Source organism: Lepus europaeus, chromosome 16 (assembly GCF_033115175.1).
Source record: "Lepus europaeus isolate LE1 chromosome 16, mLepTim1.pri, whole genome shotgun sequence".
NCBI lineage: Eukaryota > Metazoa > Chordata > Mammalia > Lagomorpha > Leporidae > Lepus > Lepus europaeus.
The window spans coordinates 44,290,458-44,316,551 of record NC_084842.1 but is presented as its reverse complement, the minus strand read 5'-3'; the positions used below and the strand labels follow the sequence as shown (position 1 = coordinate 44,316,551).

The 26,094-nt window shown below is 51.6% G+C and overlaps 1 protein-coding gene across 1 annotated transcript in view; it reads left to right on the top strand.

Annotated features, from left to right (window-relative positions):
- Window positions 1–8,954: 8,954 nt before the first annotated feature.
- The window catches only part of EBF2 (EBF transcription factor 2), a 201,989-nt gene continuing 184,849 nt past the window's right edge, over window positions 8,955–26,094 (top strand). The window contains exons 1-6 of the mRNA XM_062213232.1: window positions 8,955–9,495; window positions 11,754–11,910; window positions 12,968–13,031; window positions 13,301–13,356; window positions 13,813–13,886; window positions 19,870–19,938. Of these exons, the coding sequence (XP_062069216.1) occupies window positions 9,365–9,495; window positions 11,754–11,910; window positions 12,968–13,031; window positions 13,301–13,356; window positions 13,813–13,886; window positions 19,870–19,938 (551 nt within the window). The 5' untranslated portion in view covers window positions 8,955–9,364. The remainder of the gene's footprint in view (window positions 9,496–11,753; window positions 11,911–12,967; window positions 13,032–13,300; window positions 13,357–13,812; window positions 13,887–19,869; window positions 19,939–26,094) is intronic.

Below are 26,094 nucleotides of genomic sequence, written 5' to 3'. Positions count from 1 at the left end.
GAATATAAATTTCCAAAGTACAGCTTATGGGTTACAATGGCTTCCCCCTCCCAAAACTTCCCACCCACCCACAACCCTCCCCTTTCCCGCTCCCTCTCCCCTTCCAATCACATCATGATTCATTTTCAATTCTCTTTATATACAGAAGATCAGTTTAGTATATATTAGGTAACGATTTCAACAGTTTGCCCCCATATAGCAACACAAAGTGAAAAAAAAATACTGTTGGAGTACTAGTTATAGCATTAAATAAGAGTGTACAGCACATTAAAGACAGAGATCCTACATAATATTTTTTTAAAAAATTAATTTTCTATGCCATTTCCAATTTAACACCAGGTTTTTTTTTCCCAATTATCTTTATATACAGAAGATCGATTCAGTATATAATTAGTAAAGATCTCATCAGTTTGTACCCACGCAGAAACACAAAGTGTAAAAATACTGTTTCAGTACTAGTTATAGCATCACTGCACATTAGACAACACATTATGGACAGATCCCACATGGGATGTAAGTACACAGTGACTTCTGTTGCTGATTTAACAATTTGACACTCCTGTTCATGGCGTCAGTAATCTCCCTAGGCTCTAGTCATGAGTTGCCAGGGCTATGGAAGCCTTTAGAGTTCGCTGACTTTGATCTTATTCCGATAGGGTCATAGTCAAAGTGGAAGTTCCAAAGGGAGAATTTCATAAAGGAAAACACGAATGATTTAACAACATATAGAGGCTTTTTTTTTTTTTTTTTTGGTGAGCTTGATCTGTTGCCTAATCCAACTATCATTCTCAGTTCTCATCTCTGAGCCTTCTCTCAAAAGAGATCCCACATGGTAGCTTTTCCAGCTACCAATCTGCCTGTGGATGGTCAATGATTCAGTTATGACCAAGGAGACACAAGGGCTGACTCTGGAAAAGTGTACACTTTGCAGAAGCTGCTAGTACTTCTGTTCCTCTTGCTTTCTGCCTTAAGTGTGTGCTGTGTTTGCCACTGCATCAGCCATCTTAGACCTGATTCAGTGAACATGGGCTTTAAACCAACGTGCAAAGGATGCTGGGGTGAAGAGTAAAAGAACCAGGGTTGTTTGTGGCTCCAGCAAGTGCAACACCTAACCTAGGCCATCCACCAGCAGAGTTCTTGTATGAGACAATTAAATGTCTTTATTGCCTAAAGCACTATTAGTCACTTATTTTGTCACTCACGGATGAAAACATTATCGATAAAATATATTTACATCTGTGCACCAAAAATTATCATAAAGAAAATTAAAGACAAACAAAGACTAGGGGAAATATCTGCAACATATATGATAAGTTAAAATTCAACATCCCTTTTTTAAAAGATTTATTTATTTATTTGGAAGTCAGAGTTACATAGAAAGAGAAGGAAAGGCAGAGAGAGAGAGGTCTTCCATCCACTTGTTCACTCTCCAGATGGCCATAATGGCCAGAACTGGGCCAATCCAAAGCCAGGAGCCAGGAGCTTCTTCCGGGTCTCCCATGTGGGTTCAGGAGCCCAAGGACTTAGGCCATCTTCTACTGCTTTCCAAAGTCATAGCAGAGAACCTGCGCCCATATGGGATGCCGGCACTGCAGGTGGTGGCTTTACCCACTATGCCACAGCACCAGCCCTATCAACATCCTTAATAAAAGAGCAACTTGCAACTCCACAGATATGTGCACTGGCCAAAAATATGTATGAAAATCAAATGTCACTTTGCTGGAAATTCATAAACTACAACTAAAAGTACCAAAGGTGATGTCCAATCTATAAAACTAGCAAATTTTTGAAATAACTCCAAGGATGAGGAAGGTTGGGAGTAGGATGGAAAGGCAATCTAAAGTTTTGCTGATGAAAGTGTAAATTTAGTCAAGAGCCCAATTTGTTCATCCGTATCCAGACATAAAAACAAACATAGCTTTTGATTTTGCAGTTTTAGTTTTAGTACTCTATGGTAAGAGAAGAATCATAGGTGAAAAGCTACAGCTGCAAAGATGTTCATCACAGCGTTGTTTATAATAGAGAAGAATTAGAAACATGTCCAACAACAGCAGACTGGCTGAGTAACTGATGATAGGGATAATGAAATACTCTACCAAAGTAACTGATGATAGGGATAATGAAATACTCTACCAAAGTTAAATGTTACTGTAGAACAATATTTAATGGCAAGGGAAGATATACTACATTAAGTGGTAGTCAGTAAATAGTGTATGCTCTAATTCGCAGTTTTTATGTATATAAAACAAAGGTTGGGAGAAAACCTATTCAAATACTATCAGTAATCACTTACGTGGACGTTATCAGAAGTGGTTATAAATTTCTTTTGTTTTTTGTATGTATTTTCTGCTGTGAACATACATTGTCTTTGCATAAAAGGTGCAAATAAAGGGGCTTCTAGGAGGCGAATCCTGTGCACCAGAATATTTTCAAACCTCTCCTCGACACGCGCTCACCCCTTTCCTGCCACCTGCGAGCTCGCTCTGCCAGCCCTCCGCCTCTAGCTCCGCTCTCTCCAGGCTTCGTTCCAGGCGGACTCCGGAAAGCGCAGCTGCGGGAGCTCAGCTCTCGGGGGACAGAGACTCTCGGTTCTCGGAGAGCCGCAGCTCCTCCTGCGTGGTGGGGTGCAGGGCGGGAAGTGATTCCGCGCTCTCGCTGTGAACCGCGCATTGACTGTCACACAAACCCAAGGACCTGTGGAGAACTGGGCGCGATTTTCTTCAATTCTCTGGCGAGTTCCGCTATCCCAGCACGCCAGCCCGCCTGCAGCGGGTCGCGCAGAGAAACGCATGGGAATCCGAGAGGGGCGACCTGCGGACGACGGCCGCGCCCAAAAGGCAGCGCAGAGCCCCTGGCACAGCCTCCGTGGGAGTTGCATCCCTTTCCGGGAAAGGCCCCACTCCGTTGTCTTCCATGCCCTGTGCCACCCGCGGGCGCCGAACGGTTCCAAAGCCCTTCACTCAACACCATTCCGTGTTTTAAAGAACAAACCCCTAAAAACCCTGAACACCCACAAAACCCAGGGACTGTTTAAGAACAAACAAAAAAGACTAGCAACTCAAAATTCCTGCCTGAAGCACTCCCTGGTCACGGGGTAAGACAATCCTCCTCATGGGAGACCCACAGGCGAGTCCAGTGAGCCAATGTGATCGCGGTCATTTTCCGTATGCAGGTGCTGAAGGGACGCACGCATAGATGGAACACCTGTTTCGTGCCACGTGTCTCCTTAGCGTTAAAGCAAGTGAAGCTACAGTGAATAAATATTTCCATTTTACTAGACGGAAACTGAGGTTCAGAAGAGTAAGAACTCCGGAATAAGATCCACCTCTAACCTAGGTCTGCGGATACCAAAGCTGCCAGTGTGGGAACCATGGAAGCGAACGAATCTGCCCAGGGTTAGATCTTCAGGGAGCGCCCAAGATGTGAGCTGTCCTTGGCGATTAGTCCAGCGCCCCCTATGTGGCGCGGCCACTATTGCCTCGAGCACTGCTTGCTCTAAAAGCTGCAAATAAAGGGTCCCTGCCCCTGGGACCATCCCAACGCGATGATCCCCTAGGCTCAGAGGCCCGCGTCTGTACTAGGGGAGGGCTGAGTAGCTTCCCATAGGGCAGGCGCTGTCCGTTGTCCAAGCCAGAGGCTTGAGCGTGCACCACTTGGGCACGCCTTGGATGGATCTCCCCGCACCAAAATGAGAGACATGTTTCCCCGTGGGGTTCCAGGAACCAGAAATGGAATTGCCAGGCCCTGGGCAGTGATGGGGGTAGGGGGCACAGTTAGAAATCCACTGGTTTTACACTGTTAAGGAAAACTTGAGCTCGCCACCTGGGCTGCGCAGTGCGTGCGGAGGTGATGCGTTGGTGGAGAAGATCTCCCAGTGCCAACTAGAATGGAATTGCAGCCGGTGCCATAATTGTAGCCGCACTCCACCTCCCAGCCTTGCATACCCGGGAGGGGGGATTGGGAAAACAAGAGGATTATGAAGCAGAAAGTTGCATCTGAAGACCAAGGCCATGTTTCTGGGGGCTTGAAGCCAGAGGGAGCTTGTGCTGGGGGTGGGAGGGGTGAGAGCCTTGGTCACCTCTCTCTCACCCGAAAACTGCCTCACCACGAGGGGCAGCCCCCGGGTGCGCGGGCCGCAGCAGCGCGCGCCGGGCTGGGGTGGGCGCGCATGAGAGTGCGCGTGCGAACGTACGTGTGAAATGTGGCGGCGCCGGCCGCGGCCGAGAGTGCGCTCGGCAAAAAGATGCATAATCAACACATCGCTCACACCTCTGCCGCGAGCCGGGAGGGAGCCCGGAGGTCCCGCGGGCTTTCCCCTGCTGCCTAGCGCGGGGCGGGGACCACCCGGAAAGGGGGGAATTTCGGAGGCGCTTTGCGGGTATCGTTCCCCTCAACTGAGCTGAGCAAAGCGGGGAAGCAGTGGGAGACGCAGTGAAATTTTCCCTTTTTTGAAGGCCCGCTGCGCGCTGTCGTGGAGTCTTGGAAGCGGGTCATTGTTCCCCGAATGTCATCTGAGGTGTCCTTTGTCACCGCTCATCCTCATTTTGCTCATCTGTAAGATGGGGACAAGGAAATCCCTCCAGAAGTGTCGCCGTGTAGTTTCGGGGTGAGAAGGCGCCTGTGGCGTCTTGGAGACGCCCTGCCTCTGCTCGTGGGTGCCTTCCTCTCGGTCTTACGGTGTATGGACCCCTATTCCATCCGGCCCCGCAATGCGGGTCCTGGTGCCCCCGGCCCGCCGCGTCTCTGGGACAGCGGTGACGGAGACGCACCACCTTCGCCTGCTCACAGCTTCCTGGAAGGGGCTGCCATTGGCTGGTTTCACCCAGCATGGCCCCAAGAAAGGGCCCCCTCACCACCACCCCCGAGACTGGGTCCCCAGCTTCGGGCGGGAGCCGCGCCAGGCACTTCTCTCCAGACCTCCTGACCCCCACCACGTTCACCTGTCCCGCCACACACTGCCCTCCCGGCTGCTGACCACCCCCACCGCCCTCCCGCGCTCCAAACGTTCCCTCGACCTCTCTGGTTTTCTGTCTTGGCTCAGGCTTTCCCCCTCCCTATACTCAGAATAAGGGAAAGGATAGGAAGGGTCTTTCCGCAGGGGACACCGTGGGGAGGAGAACAGGTTACAGGTGAGGAGGGAGGAAGCCGGCGAGCCCGAGCCCCTTCAACGCGGGGACCCAATTGGCCAAGGCACGTCCCTGAGTGCATGAAGCTTTTTCTTCCATGCTTCAGTATTTCGCCCTAGGTACCCGCTCTTCTTCGCCGTGGAGAAACAATGCGAGAAGTACCTCTTCGGACCAAAGTGTGCTTGCTGCAAGGGAACTGCTCCGTGTGGATGGCGGAGTCCCAGAGAGAGAGAGAGAGAGAGAGAGAGAGAGAGGAGATGCTGTGCATTTCTACCTCCCTCCAGCCTGGTTTCCACATGAAAAATGCCACAGTTGCGATCCGGAGTGGAAGTTCATGAAGTTGGATACTTGAAAAACCATTTCACGAGGAATTGTGAGTGAGATGGTCTGAGATGTCGAGCAAAGTCATATATTCCTAGCTGCGCAAATAAACAGCAAAGATCGCAGCTACACACACACACAGATTCACCTCTGAAGAGAGGCCATGGAGAAGGCCACTTATTTCATTTGCAAAACCCACGCTGCCTGGCCCTGTGGATCGAATTCCCCAGGACTAGACTAGTTGAGTGCTTAGGGCTTTGTAGATGCGGCGCCGCAAGTGTGTGCGCCAGGAGGTGAGGGGTGAAGACCCCGAGGGAGGGACGGGTCTAGCACCTCTGAATTCACCCCAGGGCGCCGCCCGGGAGAGAACGTGGCCCAGAGGGCAACTTTTAAGGAAGATTTCCAAATTTCTGGCCGGAGGAGAGACGCGGCGCGCAGGGATGAGCGGACCGGACGAAACCAGGCAAACGGGCCTGAAACCCGTGGCGAGGACACACTGCACGTGTTCGGAGGTGCAGCTGTGAAATGTGAAACAGGAAAAGTCCCGAGAGTTATTTGGGACGGAGGGGTCCGGGTGGAGACGGAACACGGGTATCACCACTCCAGTTTGGTGTACCTAGAAGATCATGAGTTTTCATAGTGTTCCTTTAGATTTCTTTCGACCTGGGCTAGGGGCGCAACGAAGCCCGCGGGCGGGAGCCGGAGGCGTGCACCCGGACTCCGAAGTTCCGCACCCTCTCCGGGCCCGGCTTCCCCCGGCCCCAGCTGCGCCTACCCGGCCCCCGCAAGGCTCAGGGCGGGTTTTGTGTTGCTTGTTCAGAAAGGAGGTTTGTTAGGGGGCCGCCCGAGGCGATAGGAAGGACCCTCCAGGCTCAGCCGCGGTTGCTCGACTCAGCCTTACCCAACGCTGCTGCCGCGCGGGTGGTCAACTCTGCGCCCTCCGCTCCCCCGAACCAATAGGGACACAATGGAAAAGCAACTCGGTGGGCAGAAACGCTAAACGCCCAGGCGCAGGGAAAACCGAGGCGCAGTGCCGCCGCGCCCCAGGCCGCGCTGTCCCCGGAGCTCGCGGAACAACTTCCTCCTGCGCGGCGGTGGGGCGGGCGCCCTTGGCCCCGCTGGCGAGGAGCGGTGCGGTCCTCCCAACCCGGTCCCAGTTCCGGGGCCACAGCTCCCCCCCGAACTACCGCGGCCCTTGACCTTGTCCCTGGGTGTGGGGGTGGCGGGGCTATCCCCGCTTGGCCGTCTGGGTCGAGGCAGGCAGCAGGGGGCTGGGAGAAAGGAGCAATTCATTCGCTTGCTGAGGGGCATAATTCGGGTGGCAGCTGTTACCAGCGAGGAAAGCCGGCCGCGTCCTCGACCCCGGCTCTGCCCTTTAACCCAAGCCAACCTGAGCCCGAGGGGCAGACTGTCCGGACAAGGCCCGGGCCCACTGCTGACCAGCGACCCCGTAGGGTACGTGGCTCCCTTCCCCAGCAGTGTAGGGTGCACATCAAAGGCTCCTTGGTAAAACACGATCCCTGCGGGCTCTAGCGCACGGAGCTCCAGTGTCCGCTGGGAGCCCGAGGGCCCACTGCAGGCAACCCCGGAGGAGGAATTGGTTTCGGGGAAGTTACTTGAGGCTCGGAGAGGTTTATCAAGAGCGGGCAGGGGTCGAAGGCTTGTTGATTAGTTTTGGTAGGGGCTGAACTTATCCACGAAGCCTGCGTTTAATAGTGGATAGAGGATAGTTCCATCTTACACAGTTCTCTCCGTCTTGTTTCTTTGGGCAACTCCTGTTTTACTGGGTTTTCACTGTTTTACTGAGTCTTGTCCAACGAGGCGAGCCAAGCCAGAGTCCTGGGGTCGGCGAACTCCGGTGGACAGAACTCAGAGGCGGGGTTTCAGCTCCTCTTTCCTCCCCCCTCCCCCCCAGCCGGCTACCCTGTCCCGGGAGCCGGGGTCTCGCAGGCAGGGTCTGCAAACCCGTCCGCTGCCCGCTGGCTTCCAGCAGTAGAGACCCGGGCTTCCTGAACGGCGTCCCGCCAGCCCGCCCGCCAGGCGTCCGGCCGCACGGTTCGCCCCCGCGCAGGGGTGGCGGCGCGCACAGGTCCCTTTCCGCAGACAGCGCCGTTTCCGAAAGCGCGAGCTTCGTGTCGCCGCGGACGCGCGAGTTTGGAGAGGCGCCGTGTCCGCGAGCTGCAACGTCTCGCAGTCACAGGCGAGCGCTCACCTCCACCTAAGGGGTCTGGACCTTAGATCCGAGTCCCCAGGGGGCGGTGATGGTGGTGAGTGGGAGGGGTGGGAGTAGGGCTCTCCCGAATGCAATGCAGGCTTCCGGGCAGGCCCTCTCTGTAATGAGGCCGGGAGACGCGGGCGCAGGCGCTCGCACCGCGGAACAGCTGATTGTCTCCTCCACGGCAGATGGTCTTTGAGCACAGATTTGCATTCATTGTCTTCAAATCTGTTTTCGCGCGGGTGTTCTAGAGTTCAGCAGCAGATCTACGCACAGATCAGAATACAAAAGGAGAAGCAAGAAAATAACACCCAGCCAGGAGAGTTGCTGTGTTTAAAGACAGGCACCAGGAGCTGCCCCACGCAGTTGAAAAGCCATCTAGGGTTTCAGCCGTGCGCGGGGCGAAGTTGCTGCCACTCCGCAGCCGCGGCTCCACGGCGCCCCCGCCCCGGGACCGCGCCCCGGCCGCTCGCGCGCTCCGCCTGCCACGACCTGTCAGCAGCCTCTGGAGTGCTCGCGCCGCCCGGGGGTGTTTCCCTGAGCTCCTGGGCCGTTTACCCGACGCTGTATTTATTTGAATAACACTCGCGCCTCGCTCGTCTGCACCCCTCCCCCGACAACTTGCAAACCGCACGTAACATCTGAGTGTCGCCGCGAAACTCCAGGAGACTTGGGGAGCCCGGTGCCTGGAGGAACGTGTGCACTAACGCGAGCGCGTGGGGTCACACCCTGCGCGGCTTCGCTCGCATAGACCCGGACCTGGGAACCTCTGTGCCTCCCGGCAGGGCTGCAAAAACCCGCGTGTGGAGGCAGGGTCCGCTGAGGCTTCCCGTTCACGTGGCTAGCCCGAGCCAGTGTGTCCCCGGTCAGCAGGGGACACCCTGAGCCACCCCACCTCCAGGCAGAATTTGGGGGCCCCCCATCCCACGCACGCCACGCACAGCGGGTTCGGACAAGGACGCGGCGCCCGCAGCTTTCTGTCCCCTTTCACCTCCCGGACTCCCGGCAACGCAGAGCGTGGCGCGCGCCGCCGGAGGACGTCGGCCCGGCTTGCCCGGCGCCGGCCAATCCCGAGCGCCCATGCAAATGAGGCTCCTTATCGGGCCGCGGCTCCGCCTCCGGCTGCCCAGGCCGTAGTAACCCATTCATGGGTCCCGCGCGCGGCTGCAGCCCGGTTCCGCGGCGCTCGCAGCCACCGCCTCCTCTCCGCTCCGGGTCTTCCCCTTCCTTTTACAACTGATCCTGCTGGGGATTTTTTTTTTTTTTTCCCCTCTCTAAATTGGAGCTGTGGGGAGGAGCAGGGAGGGGGGAACCAGGAGGAAGGGGAGAGATTAGGCAGCCATCAATCTCCTGTTTCTCCCAGAACAGGTGATGCTTCTAAATTGTGACCACTTTGTGGAGGCAGCACTGCAGCTGGAAGAATGCGAGCAACCTAGGGCACGGGGCCTGGGGCGGCATATCTGAACTTGCGCGGGAGGAAACCCCAAACTCGGGCTCCATCAGCCCGCATCGCGCGCGTGAAACCAAGGCCGGGTTGTTATTATTATTCTTTATTTTTTTTTCCAAGAGACTCAAACTTCAGCACTTGATCCCTTTTCTTGGATTGCTTTCAAGGAGACGGCTTGGTGGCAGCGTTGGGAGCAGTCGTGACTGTGTTGTAACTCTTAATTTTAAAGAGACAGTAGAGGATCAGACTTTGTAAATGTTTGGGATTCAAGATACTTTAGGACGAGGACCAGCTCTGAAAGAGAAATCGCTGGGCGCGGAGATGGATTCGGTGCGGTCCTGGGTCCGGAACGTCGGCGTGGTGGACGCCAATGTCGCGGCGCAGAGGTAACCAGGCGGCCGCGCAGGGACCGCGCTGCGCGACTCGCGTCCCCGCGCGTCCCCGCCGCCCGGCCCGCCGCCGCTCCCCCGCGGTCCCCCATCTGTCGCGGGGCTCGCCTCGGGCGGGCCGCTCGCCGCCCTCAGGGGCGCGCTGGCCCTGCGGCCGCCACTGCCTGGGTCGTGTGTGTGCTTCGCCCTCCAGGGGACAGAACGTGAAGCCGCATCCGACGTCTCGAGGCTCAGTCCCTAGCTCCGCGAGCCGGTGCGGCCCGGGCTGGCCCCGGCGGCCGCGGACCCCGGGGTTCGCCACCGCGCCTGTCCTGCCGCATCACGCCAGGCGGTTCCCGAGGAGCGGGAGCTCGGTGGCCGGAGGGCGGCGGCGGCGGCGGCGAGAGGCGCAGGCGAGGCTGCAGCGGCGCCTGGGCGAGGAGAGGCGCCGGCAGCCCAGGAAGGGGCAGCGGCTGGAGATAGACCAGACTCGCAGAGGCGGGAAGGGGGAGAGGCGAGGCGCGAGGAGAGACGCGGGAGTCACAGCAGAGGGAGTCGTGGAAGCAGAAAGAGGCGCGGGAAGTAACCAGTCCGCCCGGCAGCCGCAGGGGCCGCAGACCGCCAGAGGTGCGGTGCGCGAAGTTCACTTTGTTTCCAGGCGCCCGCGCTGGGATACTGGACACTTTGTCCAGGGTGCCACTCGCGAGGATATCTGTCCGCCTCCCCTTCCGCCACTTCGGGGCTGGGGTCTGTGGGCTTCGCATCCTTGTCTGCAGCCCCTTCATCCCCAAAGAGCCCAGCCCTTCTTCCAGGATCTCCGCCTCCCCACCTGGCCTCCTGGTCGTCCTTTAAGTCCCGGCGGCGTCGCACTGGGAAATGGCCCCTCTTCCAGGCAGGCCACGTCTCCAGGTGTCCCGGGTAGAGCGAACCCGGCGCCACCCTCCGTGGAGAGGAGGCAGAAGCGGCAGCGCTCTGGGCCTCGTGCGGGCGGAGACTCCTGGCCGTGGGTCGGGGCCTGGGGGCGCGGGCTCCCTCGGGCAGAGGGCACCGCGCCGCGGCAGCCTGCGCCGCGGTCCCAGCAGGAGCGGGGCTGCCAGCAGCGGGAAAGGCGGTAGCGCGGCAGAGCCGGCTCCGCGGCTCGCTTCCTTAGCTGGGCTCCTTCAACACGCCTCCCCACCTTCCTCCCTTCCCGAATCAGAGTTTTTTAAAGTTGGCAGAGCCCTCGAGGGGGGCGATTCTAGCCAAAATGCTACACCTTCGGGAAGAGCGAAAAGTGCTCTTGCAGTGGGACACTAGGCAAGGAGATCCCAGCGCCGCGGGGCAGCTCCGGCCATCTGTGTGGTCGCCGGCGCCCCAGGTCTTCCGTTAGACGTGACCGGGTAGCCGACTTGGCACAGGCTGCGACAGGTTGGCGGGGAGGTGCGCGCACACACTGGGATCTCTGGAGGGCGCCTCCCGGGCCCTCCAACTTGGGTTTGATGCTCAGTGGGTTTGGCTGCCGTCAACGCAGCTTGAGCGGGGCGCCTCCGCCCCAGGCGAGGACGCTGGCTGCCTCTCGGTGTTTTGGCTTCTACGTGGTTGGTAGCGCCGGGGGTGAGCGTCCCGGTGTGCGCGACCCTCGAAGACCCGCCGTCCCCAGTGCTTGTCGCTGGGATTCCGCCCCGACACTGTCCCGGGCACACTTTTTCGGAAAAGCGAGGGAACCAAGGGGATGAGGCCAGGAGGAATGAGCTTTCGGGCCTCACGCTCGCTCTTCGGGAGTTCTTGCCCACTACTGTCCGAGTTAGCTGGGGAGCCTTATGGCAGGGGCTCCAGGACTGGTAACTCAAATGAAGCAAGAGGATCATCTCTTTAAAAGCAAACGAGGAACTTAGGTCCCTAACCGTGAGCCCCAGCTTTTCGTCCCGACCCAGTCGGCAGAGCCCCTGAGAGAGAACCGGCACAACCTGACCGGACGGAGCGCGGACTGCCGCCTCGGGGGACTGCGCTGGGCCACGGTCGGCAGCCGGGCCCTCGGGTTTCCACTGAAAACCCAGCGGCGAGCTCTGAGCGATGGCCTCGCTTGGACACCTGGCCCTCAGCCGCCCCCATCCTCATGGCCATTCGACTCCTCTAAGGAGTTCTCGCTTCTTAATCCGCCTTGAAAAAAAGGCCCAAAGGGTCCAGGCCCTTGGCCCCTGGCCCCTGGCCCCTGTATGGAGTTGCGGGGTTCGTTATTAACGCCATTGTTTCTCTCCTTGCCCGTGTCGCTGTCCCCCGTGTTTCCTCCTGCGCAGCGGGGTTGCCCTGTCCCGGGCCCACTTTGAGAAGCAGCCTCCCTCTAACCTGAGGAAGTCCAACTTCTTCCATTTCGTCCTGGCGCTGTACGACAGGCAGGGGCAGCCGGTGGAGATCGAGCGCACAGCCTTCGTGGACTTTGTGGAAAACGACAAAGTAAGCGGTGTCCCCCCCCCCCCCAACTCTCTCCTTGCAAAGCACTAAAGATTCCATCTGTCACTCGCGACACTTTTCCGCTTGCATCATCAGGGATGATAAATTGAGGCTTCTCACCCCCAGCCTCTAAATCAGTCGATTTCCCCGCACCTCCTCCCACCCCCAACTCCCGCACCCTGCGTCGTAGGAGCGCACGGGCTGTGCGCAATGAAACTCTGGGTTATCAGCCGTGCCAGGTCGTGGAGTGACCCTGGAGAAACGCCCTGCGTACCTGGCCAGAGTTAGGACGTATACCCAAGTGTACCCAAGGCCACTGCTGTCCTTCTCCGTGTTATTTTTAAAATTATTTTTGCACCTGCCAGACCCCACCGCGCGGGTTGAATCGGTGCGTGGCCGGTCTTCCCCGCTGAGTCTTCTCCCACTCTCACTTGCCAAGGCTGCCCCTCCTCCGAACTCAGCCTGGGATTTTGAGATTGGATTTGTGTTCAAATGAAGGACAGTCCACGGCACCTAATCGGTGACCAAAAGAAAATCTCGTTTTCTTTCTTGGCCTTGGTCTCCGCAGCTGAACACCGCGAGTTACCAGATCAAGGTCCCTCTTGAACCTGGGACTCGTTGCTGAGCTTGGGGGTCCCTGCGGGGTGCTGGCAGGACAGCTGCCGAATGATGCCCTTCCAAATGACGAGTCCCTTTTACCCTTCTGCCCTGGGCTTTCCTAAGGACAGACAGACGGGGCTGGTTGGGTGGGGTGGGGCCTGTTGGCAGGCAGCGTTGGTGCTGTGGCTGCTGGTGGCAGCTCGAGGGTCCCACTTCTGAGGGCAGTTTTAAGGGGGACAAAAGGCCGGAGAAGGTCAAGTGGCCATGAGCCTTGGCAAGTTTCTGAGGACGGCCAGGGGCAGCCCCCGCCCTTTGACCTGGGGCTGTACAGGAGGTTGTTTCAGGGAGTAGAAGGCACCGGAAGGTGGTGTGGGGACGTGTGCTTTTTTTTTTCTCCCCTCTTTCCCTCATTTGGGGCTGAAAAAAACAAGGGGTGGTCGGACGCCTTGTGTCTTTTCAGGAGCAAGGCAACGAGAAAACCAACAACGGCACCCACTACAAGTTACAGCTGCTCTACAGCAACGGTAAGCGCGGCGCCCGCGGGCGCCCAGCGTCCAGCTGCGGCGGGCACGCACGTCCCCCTCCTCGGCGGCAGTGCTAACCCCGCGCGATCCCTTGCAGAAGGGCTGCGGGAGGCTTGGGGTTGGGAGGTCCCTGCCTCAGGGAATGACTCAGCCTGGGCGCCGGGACGGGCCTCCTGGGTGCTGACCGGCGGAGTGGAGATGAGAAGGGGTTGGGGTGGCCCGCAGGGGCTCCGCGACCCCTGACTCAGGAGCTTCTCTCTTCCCCGCAGGCGTCCGCACGGAGCAGGACCTCTACGTCAGGCTCATTGACTCCGTCACCAAGCAGGTGAGCCCTCCGCGTCCGACTCTGACCTCCCCCCACCGACTCAGCTGGCCTCCGACCTCACCTTCTCCGAATCATCCCGCAACTTGTCCGTTCTGGAAAACATTTTTTTTTTCTTTTGTCTCACTAGTTGTCCTGTTTCTATGGGACCAGGGGAGATGCTGGGGGCAGGGAGAGGCGAGCAAAGCACTTACTGGGAAATTTAGGATAGAGTCGTCCCCAAACTTTTTTTTTAGGGGGGGTGGGCAAAGAACTATGTCCTCCATGGGGTGGACTTCTCTATCATTACTTCCGTTGAATTTACCCGGCAGCTGCTCTGGGCTTGTGTTGCGTGCTGGGATCCCTAAGGAGGCGGCAGGTAGTTAGAGGGAAACCGAGTCAGTGTTTGGTCTAAAGTACCTTCTTTGCTCCCTCCACTCCCTTCCGTGTCTCCTCTTCCTTCGCCTGCCTACTCCGCAGCCCATAGCCTACGAGGGCCAGAATAAGAATCCGGAAATGTGCCGAGTTCTCCTGACGCACGAAGTCATGTGCAGGTAAGGGCCACCTTGGCCTCGGAGATGGCTGGGAGGCTGGGCAGGTGAGCCGTGTTCCCCCCGGGGCCTGGCTCAGGAGTGAGGCTGCTGGGGAGGGAGGCCTGGTGCGCGGGCGCAGGGGGCCAACTCGTAGAACTCGTTCCCTTGGAGGCAAGAGGCTTGGAGCATATCAGTTAGAACTAGGAGAGGAAGCCCCGGAACGACTCGGGATTCCAAACCCGGGCGCGGTGAAGCGAACTTCCCGGCCCTCGGTGGGCGGTAATGCGGGGAGGTGGCAGGGCAGCCCCGATAGGGTCGGCCGAAGCTGGCTTCCCCCCGCGCCGGCCGGCTGCGGGTGGATTTCCAGGCGGGGCCACTTGTGGAGTCGCTGAGGCGAAGTCCAGGAAGGACGCACCGTGTGGCGAGCGGCCGGTTTCCCTGGCGCTTCCTGCGCCTCGGCACCTGTCGGTGATGCGGGTTATTTCTTAACTCCGGGAGAAGTTGATTCGCCTAGGACTTAAGGTCTCGGCAAAGTTTCTTAGGTCTGGAGGGACTGCCCAGAAGAAAGACCGGTCCCGATCCGTGCCCCTCCCCCTCGCCAGGTGGGGAGAGGACCCCTTCATGGAGCTGTGGGGGCCAGAGCAGCAGCTGGATTCTGACGCGCACGTAGTGGAAATTGCATTCGGCCCGCGTCCCTGTACCTTTCCCATTTGCCTTTCAGAGACCAATCTTTTCCTTTTGAGCCCTGCGAGTGCCCCCCCCCCTCTCCTGCTTGGCTAGAAGACAAAGATACTAGATACACACACTTACTCATTCTTTCAACAGATGTTGGGGGGCCTAGCATGTGCTGCGTAACTGACTCGGGGTTTGGGGAACCCCACTGCAAATGACAAAGGATATGAAAAGCAAACTCTGCAAAGAGCATGATTATTTCACTGTGAAAACGTGAAAGTCCATTCCACACACGTTTCTCCTTCCTCCTAAAGCCCCCCCAATTATTTGGTTAGAGGCGATGCCTCAGTTTTCCTTACTCTGCTCTAGGTTCAGCAAATGTCTCCCAACACCAGACCTGCTAGTTGTAGGTCATTGCAGACCTTCTACTTTAGCATGGAGTCTTTTATGAGTAGATCCCTGAAGCCCTGTTTTCCTCCCCAACCCAGTTAGGAAGAAATCATAACAATCAGACATGTTTGTTTTGGTTCTGACCCCGTATGAGAAAAAACACACTTTGCCAAATGCAAAGTTCATTTCAGCCAATGGCTTCAAGGAAAGGGGACTGGGTGAGGCTTTGGGCAGTGGAGTCAAAAGACTCCATTATCCCAAGGCTCCTTCCTTCGTAGATTTGTTCAGAAAGAAAATACAGTTCCAAGATGTAGTTGCCTGTGATATCTAGATTAAATAGTCAGAATGCTCTGATTTGGTTAGTCATTGAAGGGAGGTTTTTACATTCCTATCTACACTTTTAAATGTCTAAGAAGAAAACAAAACAAAAAAACTGGCCCATTGTCTGATGAATTATACCTATCACTTTAAATAATACTTGCACACCCCATCCAGCTGTAGTTAAGGCTGACATTTTTATTTTTAAGCCCCATCAAATCCTCCTCATTTTATGCTGTTTAAGTAGCAGCATCAATTTTTAAAGCCTCTAGTTTAGTCTGCATTAGTAACACAATATAAAAATTTAATGTACTGTAACTTCTCCATGTTGGAGACCAGGGGAGATGCGCTGCTCTTTTCTTCCCAAACTAGAATTTAAAACAAATATTAATTATGGGCAAATGATCCATTGGATGGGTACTTTCTGCAGTGTGTGTGTGTATGTGTGTTGGGGGATGAAATGGGTCATGGCAAATATTGGATGCATCTGAAAGGGAAGTTCTCACTCAATCTGTCAGAGCTGGTGATTCCCCTGGAAGGGGGTGGGGGATTCCTTCCACATTTTCAGAGCCAGTTCTCAAAGTCAAGGAGAGAGAGGTGAAGCAGATATCCTGTTTCCCAACAGTTATTGCACACACGTAGTTTCATTTGCATGATGTTATTTGCCATACCTGGGCACTCCCCTGAATGGTTTTATGTTCCATAATCTTTACTAAAAGGCTCATAAATTGGCATTTAGCTTTGAGAGAGGAACAAAGCATAGGGACAAAAATCAGGCTCTTTAGGAATAACTTCTTCCTCCCATTCCCAGTGGTCTCTGATCCTCTCTTCCCTGCTTTAGTTCATTTTGCCAATTATTAGCAAGGAGAAATCTAGTTGTTATGTCGCTGCCAGCCACCCCTATGCCCTCAATGCTCAGAGGGTTAAAAGATATTATAATTTGAACAGAAGTCGTCTCAAGGCCTACAGCTGGCTAATAACAGAGTTGTATTGAGCGCGAGCAAACCCCACAGCTGTGACTTTTCGCCACAAGGCGCAGGCTAGACAGGGCCCTAATCAGATGGGCCAGCCGGGCAGTGGGGCCAGTGTCTTTATCGGCCAGATGGTGTGAATTTAGACACTTTTGTTATGCAATCGCAGGGAGGAGTTGGGGAGAAGAAAACAAAACAAAAGCCACCATGCTGTGCGCTTATTTGAGTTTGAAATTAGAGACAGATTTTTGAAAGTTGAGGGTTGAATTTTAAAAACTGTGTTGAGGGGAAAGGGACATGTTAGCCTGCCTTGAACAGGAGTTGACTGGGCACACTCTAGCCAGGGCTGGGGATTTTTTTTTTTTTTTAATTCCGTTAGCCATCTTTTTTTTTTTTTTTTTCATTTTTATTTTCGTGAAAAATGCAGGTGAGATTCAGTGAAAAGATCCCCCGTATCTTTCCACCTCCCACTCCCAACTTGTTGTACTCTTTCCCTGTCCCTCTTTAGAGGCTCGGGGTGGAGCAGGGAGGAAGAAAGAGCCTGTGACCAAGTGGAGAGTGTTTCAGGTAGAACGTTCTCCAAATAAGTACTAGAACACAATGAACCCAGCCGAGCCGGACGGAGAAGCCGAGGAGCAGCTGTCATTTTCATTCGTCAGGAGAAAGCAAGCATCCTGAGCCTCTCGGGTAGTTAGCCGCACAGTCTCCACTTATGGCCGAGTTTAGTTTCCTCTATTGGTTTTATGAATTTCCCCCATCTCTTCCTATTTGGTAGTCCCTTTCAGTCTTAAAAAGTACTTATCAGGAACTTCTGACTTTGAGACTTGTGTTTCGAAAATAACCCTAAAAGCCTTTTAACTGAGCAGCTGAACCTGAGGTTGATCCTTCTGCCTTTGTCTATGCGGCAGAGGGAAGGGGGAAGTGAGTTTGTCATCCAAGTAACTCAGGGTGCCAGTCCTTTAGCGTCAACTCTGCACACTGTTTGGGGAATGTGGGTTCCTAATTGGTGTTCCCCTTTCCTTTGTTGTTATTAATATTGCTGGCACGGGGACTGAATGTTGTTGAAAAAACAAAATTAAAAACAAGTAGGACATATGAATGAGAACTTAAAAAAATAACGAGAAAGAGAAAAGAATTTGCTTTGGCTAACTTAGAGACACAGAAAAATTTTAAGAAGGGTTCAAATGAGGCAAATACAAGCAAGTGCTATTATTTTTATACCTTTAAATGAATGTTTTCTTTCTGTTGTCTGAGCTGAATATTAGCATTGGAGATTACATTTAAATAAGTTACTGTTGGGTAGTAGGGGTTTGGGTCCTAAAGTTTCTTTGCATTTGCTATTGACTATCAGTTCCTTTCCTGAGCCGATTCCCCACACTGGCACCAGGCTTACGTTTTTATCTGTTTTTCTTTTCCTCCAGAGGAAATCCCCATGGAAAGCAGCTGAATTCAGCTGAGCAATTTTGCAAACTTGCTCTGTCCCCTCAGAATCATTTCTACCCAAACTAAACAGATTGACACATCCTGACAGTGTGTGCTCTTGTAATTAAATTGTACCCAGCATTGCACGCATATTTGGGGTTAGGGTCCCTGGATTTGTGGCATCACACATTAGTGATGGCAATGAAGTGTCTAACTCAAAGGTCTATAGGTAACTAGCATGTATGGGTCTTTTGAAGTTGTATTGTTAAGCAAAGTAGATGGCTGAAGCTGCAAAAGTGTTCCTTGACATAAGCAAAGGAACCAAACATAGGAGAGGTGGGAGGTGAACAAATGGATGGCAGTAGGGAGTCAAGAAGAGACAAGGACTTTGGGGTGGGGGGGAGTGCAGCTGGCCACATTTTTGTTGGCGTTAATCTTGGGATAGACTGAAAAATTTAAAAGTTAAGACTTAATATAATTTCAAAGTCCAAATATTATTTCAGAAAGTCCCAGTGGTAAAACGCTGGTATTTAAGAAAGTTGAGACAATTTTTCTTTTACTTCCTACTAATTTGATTAAATTTCTTAAAAACCTCATTGTGCCCATTTGGTGAAAATGTTCTAGCATTTCTCCAGTGTATTTTACTTTCTAAGGATGATAGAATTGTTCACCAAGTAATCCGTACATCCTTTCTTGAAAGAGATGAGCTTTAAAAGTTTTAAAGTGTTTGTGTTGGATTCTGTGGGTGATCAGAGGAAACAAGGTGGGTTGCAGAGAGTTATAAGCAAATCTATGGCCGGTACCATCTAGGCCTTGGGCTCTCTGAGGTACCTGACTGCCTTCTTTCCCCTACAGGGCCATCTCTTTGGAAGGGTGCTCGTGGAATTCTGCAGCCTCATGGATTTAAACCTAGAAGGGACTCTAGAGATAATCTAATCCAATGCTTTAATTTTATATGAAAGGGAGGCATAGCCCAGAGGGGTTAAAGAAATTTGACTAAATTCGTGCAGCTGGTTAGTGATGAGTTAGACACCGGAGCACAGATTCCCAGTTCAGCAGCGTTTCTCTGGCACCGCATCAATCTTAAGCTACAGAGAAACTATCATGGGAAGAGCAGCACTCACATATAGTTTGGTTATTGTTAACATTTATTAGACAGCCTCCAACTGGTGTGGAAGATAATGATTTTCTTATAAAGTATGTCAAGGCTCCATTCTAATCAACTTCAGTTGATTGTGGACTGTGCACTTGGGGTGAGCTGAGGGGTATTCAGCAGTCTGTGGCCCTGAGAAGCGGCAGGTGGCCCCATTGGTGCTAGTGTCAGGTGGTATGGAGGTCCCCCCAGTTTCCTTTGCTCTTCTCCATTTGTCCCTGTATTTCCAAGAGATCCTTTTGCTCTCTTCTTTCTATTTCTTTTCTGTTGTAATTGCGCTGGGGAAGGCTCTTTTTACTTCCTCTTCATTACTCTTCCCCACCCCACGCCCAGCATTTACGTAGCCATGGAGGTCTACCAGGTACTCAGCACCTTGGCAGGGGGATGTCTGGGGATGTAGAGTTTTCTGGATTGGGATCTACATGTGATCAAGTCCCATTTCTGTTCCAGACTTCGTGAAAATTCTTGGAGAAATCATTCTACAGTTCTCTGCTTCATTTTCTTCTATTAAAGTATACACCATGGTTCCGGTCTTCCTCCTTCATTTTTGGAAAATGATGGAAATGAGTAAATGAATAAGTGTTGATAAACTACAGTGGATTAGCTTGAGAAACATACAATGTGAATATAGTTTATAATAAGCTAGGCAACTCCTTGTGGTCTATTTTTACATTTTTCCTTTCCCCTCTTTTTTTCAATATTTATTGCATCACAAAGACCAAAAATATAAAATCGTAAAGTCATTGAACACCAAGCTGAAAGTGACCTCGTAGATCTTAAACTCCAACTGTCCAGGGTTCAGATTACAAATTTAGCCCTGGGGGAAGTTGTGATGTGCTGAGAATCAGCCAGTTTGTAAGTCATGGAGAACTTGAATGAGTATATTTTGGCTTGGTTCAGTAAGTCCTTTTGTTCTCTTTTATAAAACACGCCACAGGTTCTGCCCTCAAGCAGTTGATAGTTGGGAGGCTACCCTGGACATGACTCATTTCTGTGAACGTCCTGACATTGTATGCCCATTGTATTTCCTCGACTCAACAAAGTTCTTTTCCTCTTTTGGCCCTTTCCCAATATACAGTCGATGCTGTGAAAAGAAAAGCTGTGGAAACAGAAACGAGACGCCCTCGGACCCTGTGATCATTGACAGGTAGGGGAAAATGTGATTTGTAGGTCATTTCTGGTTTCTTTCCTTCATGAATTTCAGCTGAGTACTGATCGCTCAGCGCTTTGCTGCGAGGTGGGTTCTTGTTTTCTCCAGGGCACTGTGCTTGTCCCACAAGGGTTTCCTTGTGCTGGCTGGCCTCTCATGGAAGGAGTGAGAACCTGACTTTTAGGACCTGTGTCTTGGAATGTGGACCTTTTTCTTTTTCCAGGAGCACTAACTTCAGCTTAATAAGGAGGGTGTTTAATAGAGGCTGTGAAGGCTGCCTGGCAGGGTACACGGCCAGTCCACTCCCCAGCAGAGCTGTGTAACCTGGGTCAGCGGCACACCTATTGCCCATCTCAGCGATTGCTGCTGGGCCTGAGCGGGATCAGTGTGGTGCCTGGCACAGGGAATTGTGACTGCACGGAGGGAGAGTCCCTCCTACCACCCAGGCGTGCCCTGCGGGTTCTGTGCCTCATTCAGAGCAGGAGAGAGTCTGTGGGACAAGATGCTAATTCGCTGAAATGTGATTTAGGCATCCTCAGCTGTCTGTTTTTGTGATTGGAAACAGAACTTACAAACCAACAAAGAAATACCAAATTAACTTTCAGCAATCATGTAATTTTTAAGAAACCCCATATTCCCACCCCTAATTTTTTCTCTTTCGTTAAAAAACGGAGTAATTCCCTATTGCTTCTTTCTTTGGGTTTTTGTGTTTCTAGCCAGGTCCTGAAATGGATTGGAGAGACCACAGTCTCCAAAGTTGTTATTCCAATATTCCTATGAATTCTCAGCTGGGAGAATGGAACCTCTGGCATCCTTCCCAGAAAGCCAGCTTGGTTTCTTCGTGGAAAGTATAGCGTAGGCCTAGGAACTGAAGAGGCTAGAGTTCTGATCCTGACCTAGCTTCTGACCTTGGACAAAGCACTGTGCATTTCTGTTCTCCCGATGTGTGATGATGGTCGGAGGGTGCTGCCTGCTGCTGCAGATTTCGGGAGGCTACTGAAATATCAGGGGCAGCTTTATAGTGTTCTCTCAGATGCTTGGAAGCAATGAAGGCAAATAGAAGATGTTTGCTGAACGTGTGTGGATGGTGCCTTTGCCATTTTATTAGGTTCCGCGCTGAGGGAACTCTCTGAATTTCTCTGGTATTTCTGAAAGTGCAGAGAAGCTTAGATCTGCAGAGTTGAAGGGACTCTGCAGGGTGAGCCGTTTCCTCATTTTATAGGTGAAGAAATTGAACCTCAGAGTGCTGACATGACTCGCTTGCACTTGCATGGTTGACTGGGGCAGAGCTGGCACTAGAACACAGTTGTCCTTGCTCCTAGCCTCCTGCTCCTCTTGTGGCCATGGTCTGGCCTACCAGAACCCTGTCTGTCCCAGCAGATGAGTTGGGTCTCCTGCTTGCACACGGCAACATTTCCTTACCTTCCAGGGTACCCTTGGGATTCTGTGGGGAACTGAAGGCATGTGAGACTGGCCTGGACCCTGGTCCTATCCTTTCTGGTGTGTAGACCGAGCTCTCCAATCTTCCTCTAGTCATTTTCACTAACTTCAGCTCCTCTTTCAAGAAGGCACTCTAACTTCGTGCCTGTTACATCTTTTCTTGTCATAAACACCCCATAAACCAGCTTTAGAAATGTTTGCCAACCCGTAAATGCTAACCTGAACATCACATCTCCTACACTCACATCCTAACGACTCTGCACTTAGCAGCAATCCTTAACTTTAAAATACTACGTGCCACTTGCATCCACAGATAAAGCTGAAGTTGCTTGTTTTCTTCCTGTGTTGTACATATGCTGTATGTGGAAAAGAAAGTCACTTTGCAGCCATGAAAAGATTTTCATATTGATGCCTTCATAGTTTGTGCTAGAAAGCTTTAAATTCTTCTGAGAGTAGAAATTGTATCTTGGCTGCATATTATGGTGTTTTACGTGACTGTGGCATTATTTTTTCCATTCTGTGTACAAGAAAGCAGCCCAGTGATGTGTCTGCATTTGAAATATGTGTTACTTCCGAAAAGTTGCCTGTCTACACATGGAAACACCCACACCAAAGGGTACTGTAAATTGACCAGTATCAGATTTTAAGAGAACCCATTTTTATTAAAACAGATGCATTTGTTTGGTTTAGTTACTGCAGGGCTTTGTTTGAAGATACTGTTTCTTCACCCATGCCTTGTCTTATTGCCTCTGAATGTCTTTTGGGCTTACCTTATAGCCTTTTTGCTTTTGTTTTCAGAAGTAAAGGGACATGAATTCAGGTGTCCATTTATTTCCAGATGGAAAGGGTGCTTTGTGTTATCCAGAGGTGAGCTGTGCATTTGGTTTCTGGGTGGAGGGACTGGTTTCCTCACGAGCACCAAATGAGTGCAAGGTAGCCCATTCTGGATTACCTCTGAGTCGATATCAAACTCTCTTCTTTGCCCTTGTTCCCATAATGTCAACGAATTCTCTCCTCCCCTTCTCACCCAGCCTTAGCAGATGCAGTTAATTTGCACCATCTTTCTTTGCGTTCTCTCACACAACAGGCCCGTTCCTCTCTGGCTTCTGGGAAGCCTGTATAGTTCTTGAATGGTGCATGTTCCTACAGAGGGGGGAGCCCTGAGGATAGCTCCTAAACTGTTCACTTCCACGGGCTGCACAGAGTGAACTCAGGGTGGTGCAAGATTTTGCCTTCTAAATTGTGATGGATCAGTAATAATGCAGTTGTGATCCATTTTTATTAATCAAAGGCTTGTGGCAGATTGAGAAAGAAAGCTCAGCTCAGACATGTTCTGGGTGTCTTCAATGGCTAATCGGGGTTTGTGATTGGTAGGAGACAGTTATCACTAGAGAGATTCCCAGCTCAAACACGAAAAAAGCAAGTTTCTAGCCAGCTCATGTGACCACAGTTCAGTGGATATTCAATTTCCCGTAGGCTGCTTAAAACATGGAAAATAGCTTGTGGGCTGGTGTTGTGGTGCAGTGGGTTAAGCCACTGCCTGCGATGCCAACGTTCCAGAGCAGAGTGCCAGTTTATTGAGTCCTGGATGTGCCACTTCCTATCCTGCTTCCTGCTAATACATCCTGGGAGGCAGCAGATGCTGGCTCAAGTGCTTGGGCCCCTGCCACCCACATGGGAGATGTGGATGGAGTTCCAAGCTCCTGGCTTCAGCCTAGCCCAACCCTGTATGTTGTAGGCATTTGGTGAGTGGACTAGTAGATGGAAGATACTGCTGTCTTTCTCTTACCTTTCAAGTAGATGAAAATACTAAATAAACATTATAAATAAGAAAGGTAGATTTAATTACCGTGTAGCCCCTTAATGGAACACCACTATATTTTACAATAGGGGATTTCCCCCATCAGGGACTTAGTTCTCCATTTCCTGAGACTTGGCTCCAAACTTTTGATGTGTTTTTTTCCCTTCTAGATTACTCGCTGCCTTAATATTTCTAGAAACATAAATGAGTTGTTTATCATTAGCTGCCTTTCTCACGTGCTTTTGTACATTGTTGGGCATCATGCCCCTCTCCAAAAAGCAGGGCCAGCACACAGCCCAGAGGACTTGCTGCTGCCTCAGCGGTCCCCAGCAGCTCCTTCTTCCTGTGTAAAAATGTGTGTGCACGTGGGGCAGCAGAAGGATTTTGCAATTTTGAGAGGGAAAACTAAATGTTTCTGTTCACAAAGGAAACCAAACCAGAACCGAACAAAACAAGACTAATGAAGAAACAACCCTTCCAGCAGTCTTCAGCCCAGGTCCTGTCTGTGAAAACTGGTGTGGTTCATAAAAGGCTCAAACTGATTTACATGTGTGGTGTCAGAGGGAGGCGCTGACTTAGACTCGTTTGTCGTGGGCTATGCGCTCTGCAAACTATCTTCTCTCTGAGAAACTTCTGAATATCCACAGAGTCTCCAGGGCTCAGGATACCATGGTGGCCCAGGGGAAGCGGATTTTAGGGACAGTGTCACTGGTGTGGGAGCAGGAAGAAGAGTCCTAATTGTTCTTATCCCATGGAAAGTCAGATGAGTAGAGAGGGCAAGGTCTCCTTTTGAATCCCTGTAAGGTGTCTCTGCCCCTGTGTATCGTGGTAGCGTGTTTTTCTATTAAAAGGGCAGGTCCATTCTATTCCTCACTTTCTCTTGTCTTGGGACATTGGACTCATATATTTCTGAGTTCTATTTCCAGGAGAACATTTTAAGTGTTGCCGTACTTTTGTTTCTTTTTTTTTCTTTTTTTCTTTTTTTTTTTTTTTTGTGAAGCAAAACAAATAACAGAATGACCCCAAAATATCTGGAGCTTGGTTGCCCGCAAGTGGTTTTCCTAATATTATCTTTCTTTTCTTAAATTTCTAACTGTGGTAAAATACATATGACATAAAATTTATTATCTTAACTATTTATGAAAGTTTTTGGTTTGGCGCTGTGGCTCACTTGGCTAATCCTCCACCTGCGGCGCCGGCACCCCGGGTTCTAGTCCCAGTTGGGGTGCCGGATTCTGTCCTGGTTGCTTCATTTCCAGTCCAGCTCTCTGCTGTGGCCTGGGAGTGCAGCGGAAGATGGCCCAGGTCCTTGGGCCCTGCACCCGCATGGGAGAACAGGAGAAACACCTGGCTCCTGGCTTCGGATCGGCGCAGCGCACTGGCCATAGTGGCCATTTGGGGGTGAACCAACGGAAGGAAGACTTTCTCTCTCTCTCTCTCTCACTGTCTAACTCTGCCTGTCAAAAAAAGAGAAAGTTTTTGTACTTATTTATTTGAAAGGCAGAGTGATGCACACACACACACGCATGCACACACACAAAGATATCTTCCATCTGCTGATTCATTGCTCAAATGCCCACAACAGGAAAGAAGGGGCCATCAGAGAAGGAGGTACCTTTCTCTGAAGGGAGCAGAGAACTTCCACTTTAATTATGGCCCTGTCTAAATAATGTCAGAGTGTGTGAACTCAAGAGGCTTCCATAGCCTTGGCAGCTCATGACAAGAGCCTCGGGTGATTACTGACATCATAAATAAGAGTGTCAGTTGTTAAATCAACAACAGGAGTCACTGTGCACTTGTTCCCCATGTAGGACCTCTGTCCTTAATGTGTTGTACTATGCAAATTAATGGTAAAACGTGTCTTCACTTTGTGTGTCTGTATGGGTGCAAACTGTTGAAATCTTTACTCAGTATAGAGTTGATCTGTATATAAAGATAATTAAAAATGAATCTTAATGAGAATGGGATGGGAGAGGGAGTAGCAGATGGGATGGTTTTTGGGTTGGAGGGTGGTTATGGGGGGAAGAACTGCTATAATCCAAAAGTTGTCCTTGTGAAATTTATATTTATTAAATAAAAGTTTTCTATTAAAAATAAAATAAAAAATAAATAAAAGCAACAACAACAACAAAATGCATGCGACAGCTGGGGCTGGGCCAGGCTGAAGCCAGGAGCCTGGAAGTCAATCTGGGTCTCACATGTGGGTGGTAGGAACCCAAGGACTTGAGCCACGACCTGCTGCTTCCCAGGGTAAACATTATCAGGAAGCTGAAAGGGAAGCAGAGGTGGGACTCGAACCCAGGCCCTCAAATGTGGGATACAGGCATCCTAAGCAGTGGCCTAGTCCACTGTACTACAATGTTTGCCTCCATTTTAACCATTTTAAAGTGTGTGGTTCAATGACATTAAGGATATTCACATGGTTGTGCAACCATTGCCACCCTCCATCCGTAGCACTTACTCATTTTACAAAATTGACGCTCTGTATCCATCAAACTACTACCACTATCCCCTCCCCCTAGTGTCTTGCGATGCCCATTCAATTTCTGTCTCAAGGAATTTGATTCATCCTGGTAGTGTATGTAAGTGGAATCACACACTGTAGTCATTTTGCTGCAGGCTTATTTCCCTTAGCACAATGTCCTCAGGTTCCAGCATGTTGTAGCCTGTGTCAGGATTTCCTTTCTTTTAAATGCTGGATTAGATTCTGTTGCATGTACTCCTATAGATCACATTTTGTTTATGCATTCATTTGGTGATGGACACTTGGGTTGCTTTGACCTTTTGTATGTTGGAATCAATGCTATTATGAATATGGGTATACAGGTCTGTCTGAGTCCCTGCTTTCAGATTGGGGGATATGCCTAGAAGTGGAATGGATTAGTAATTAGTAATTCAACTTCCAGTTTTTT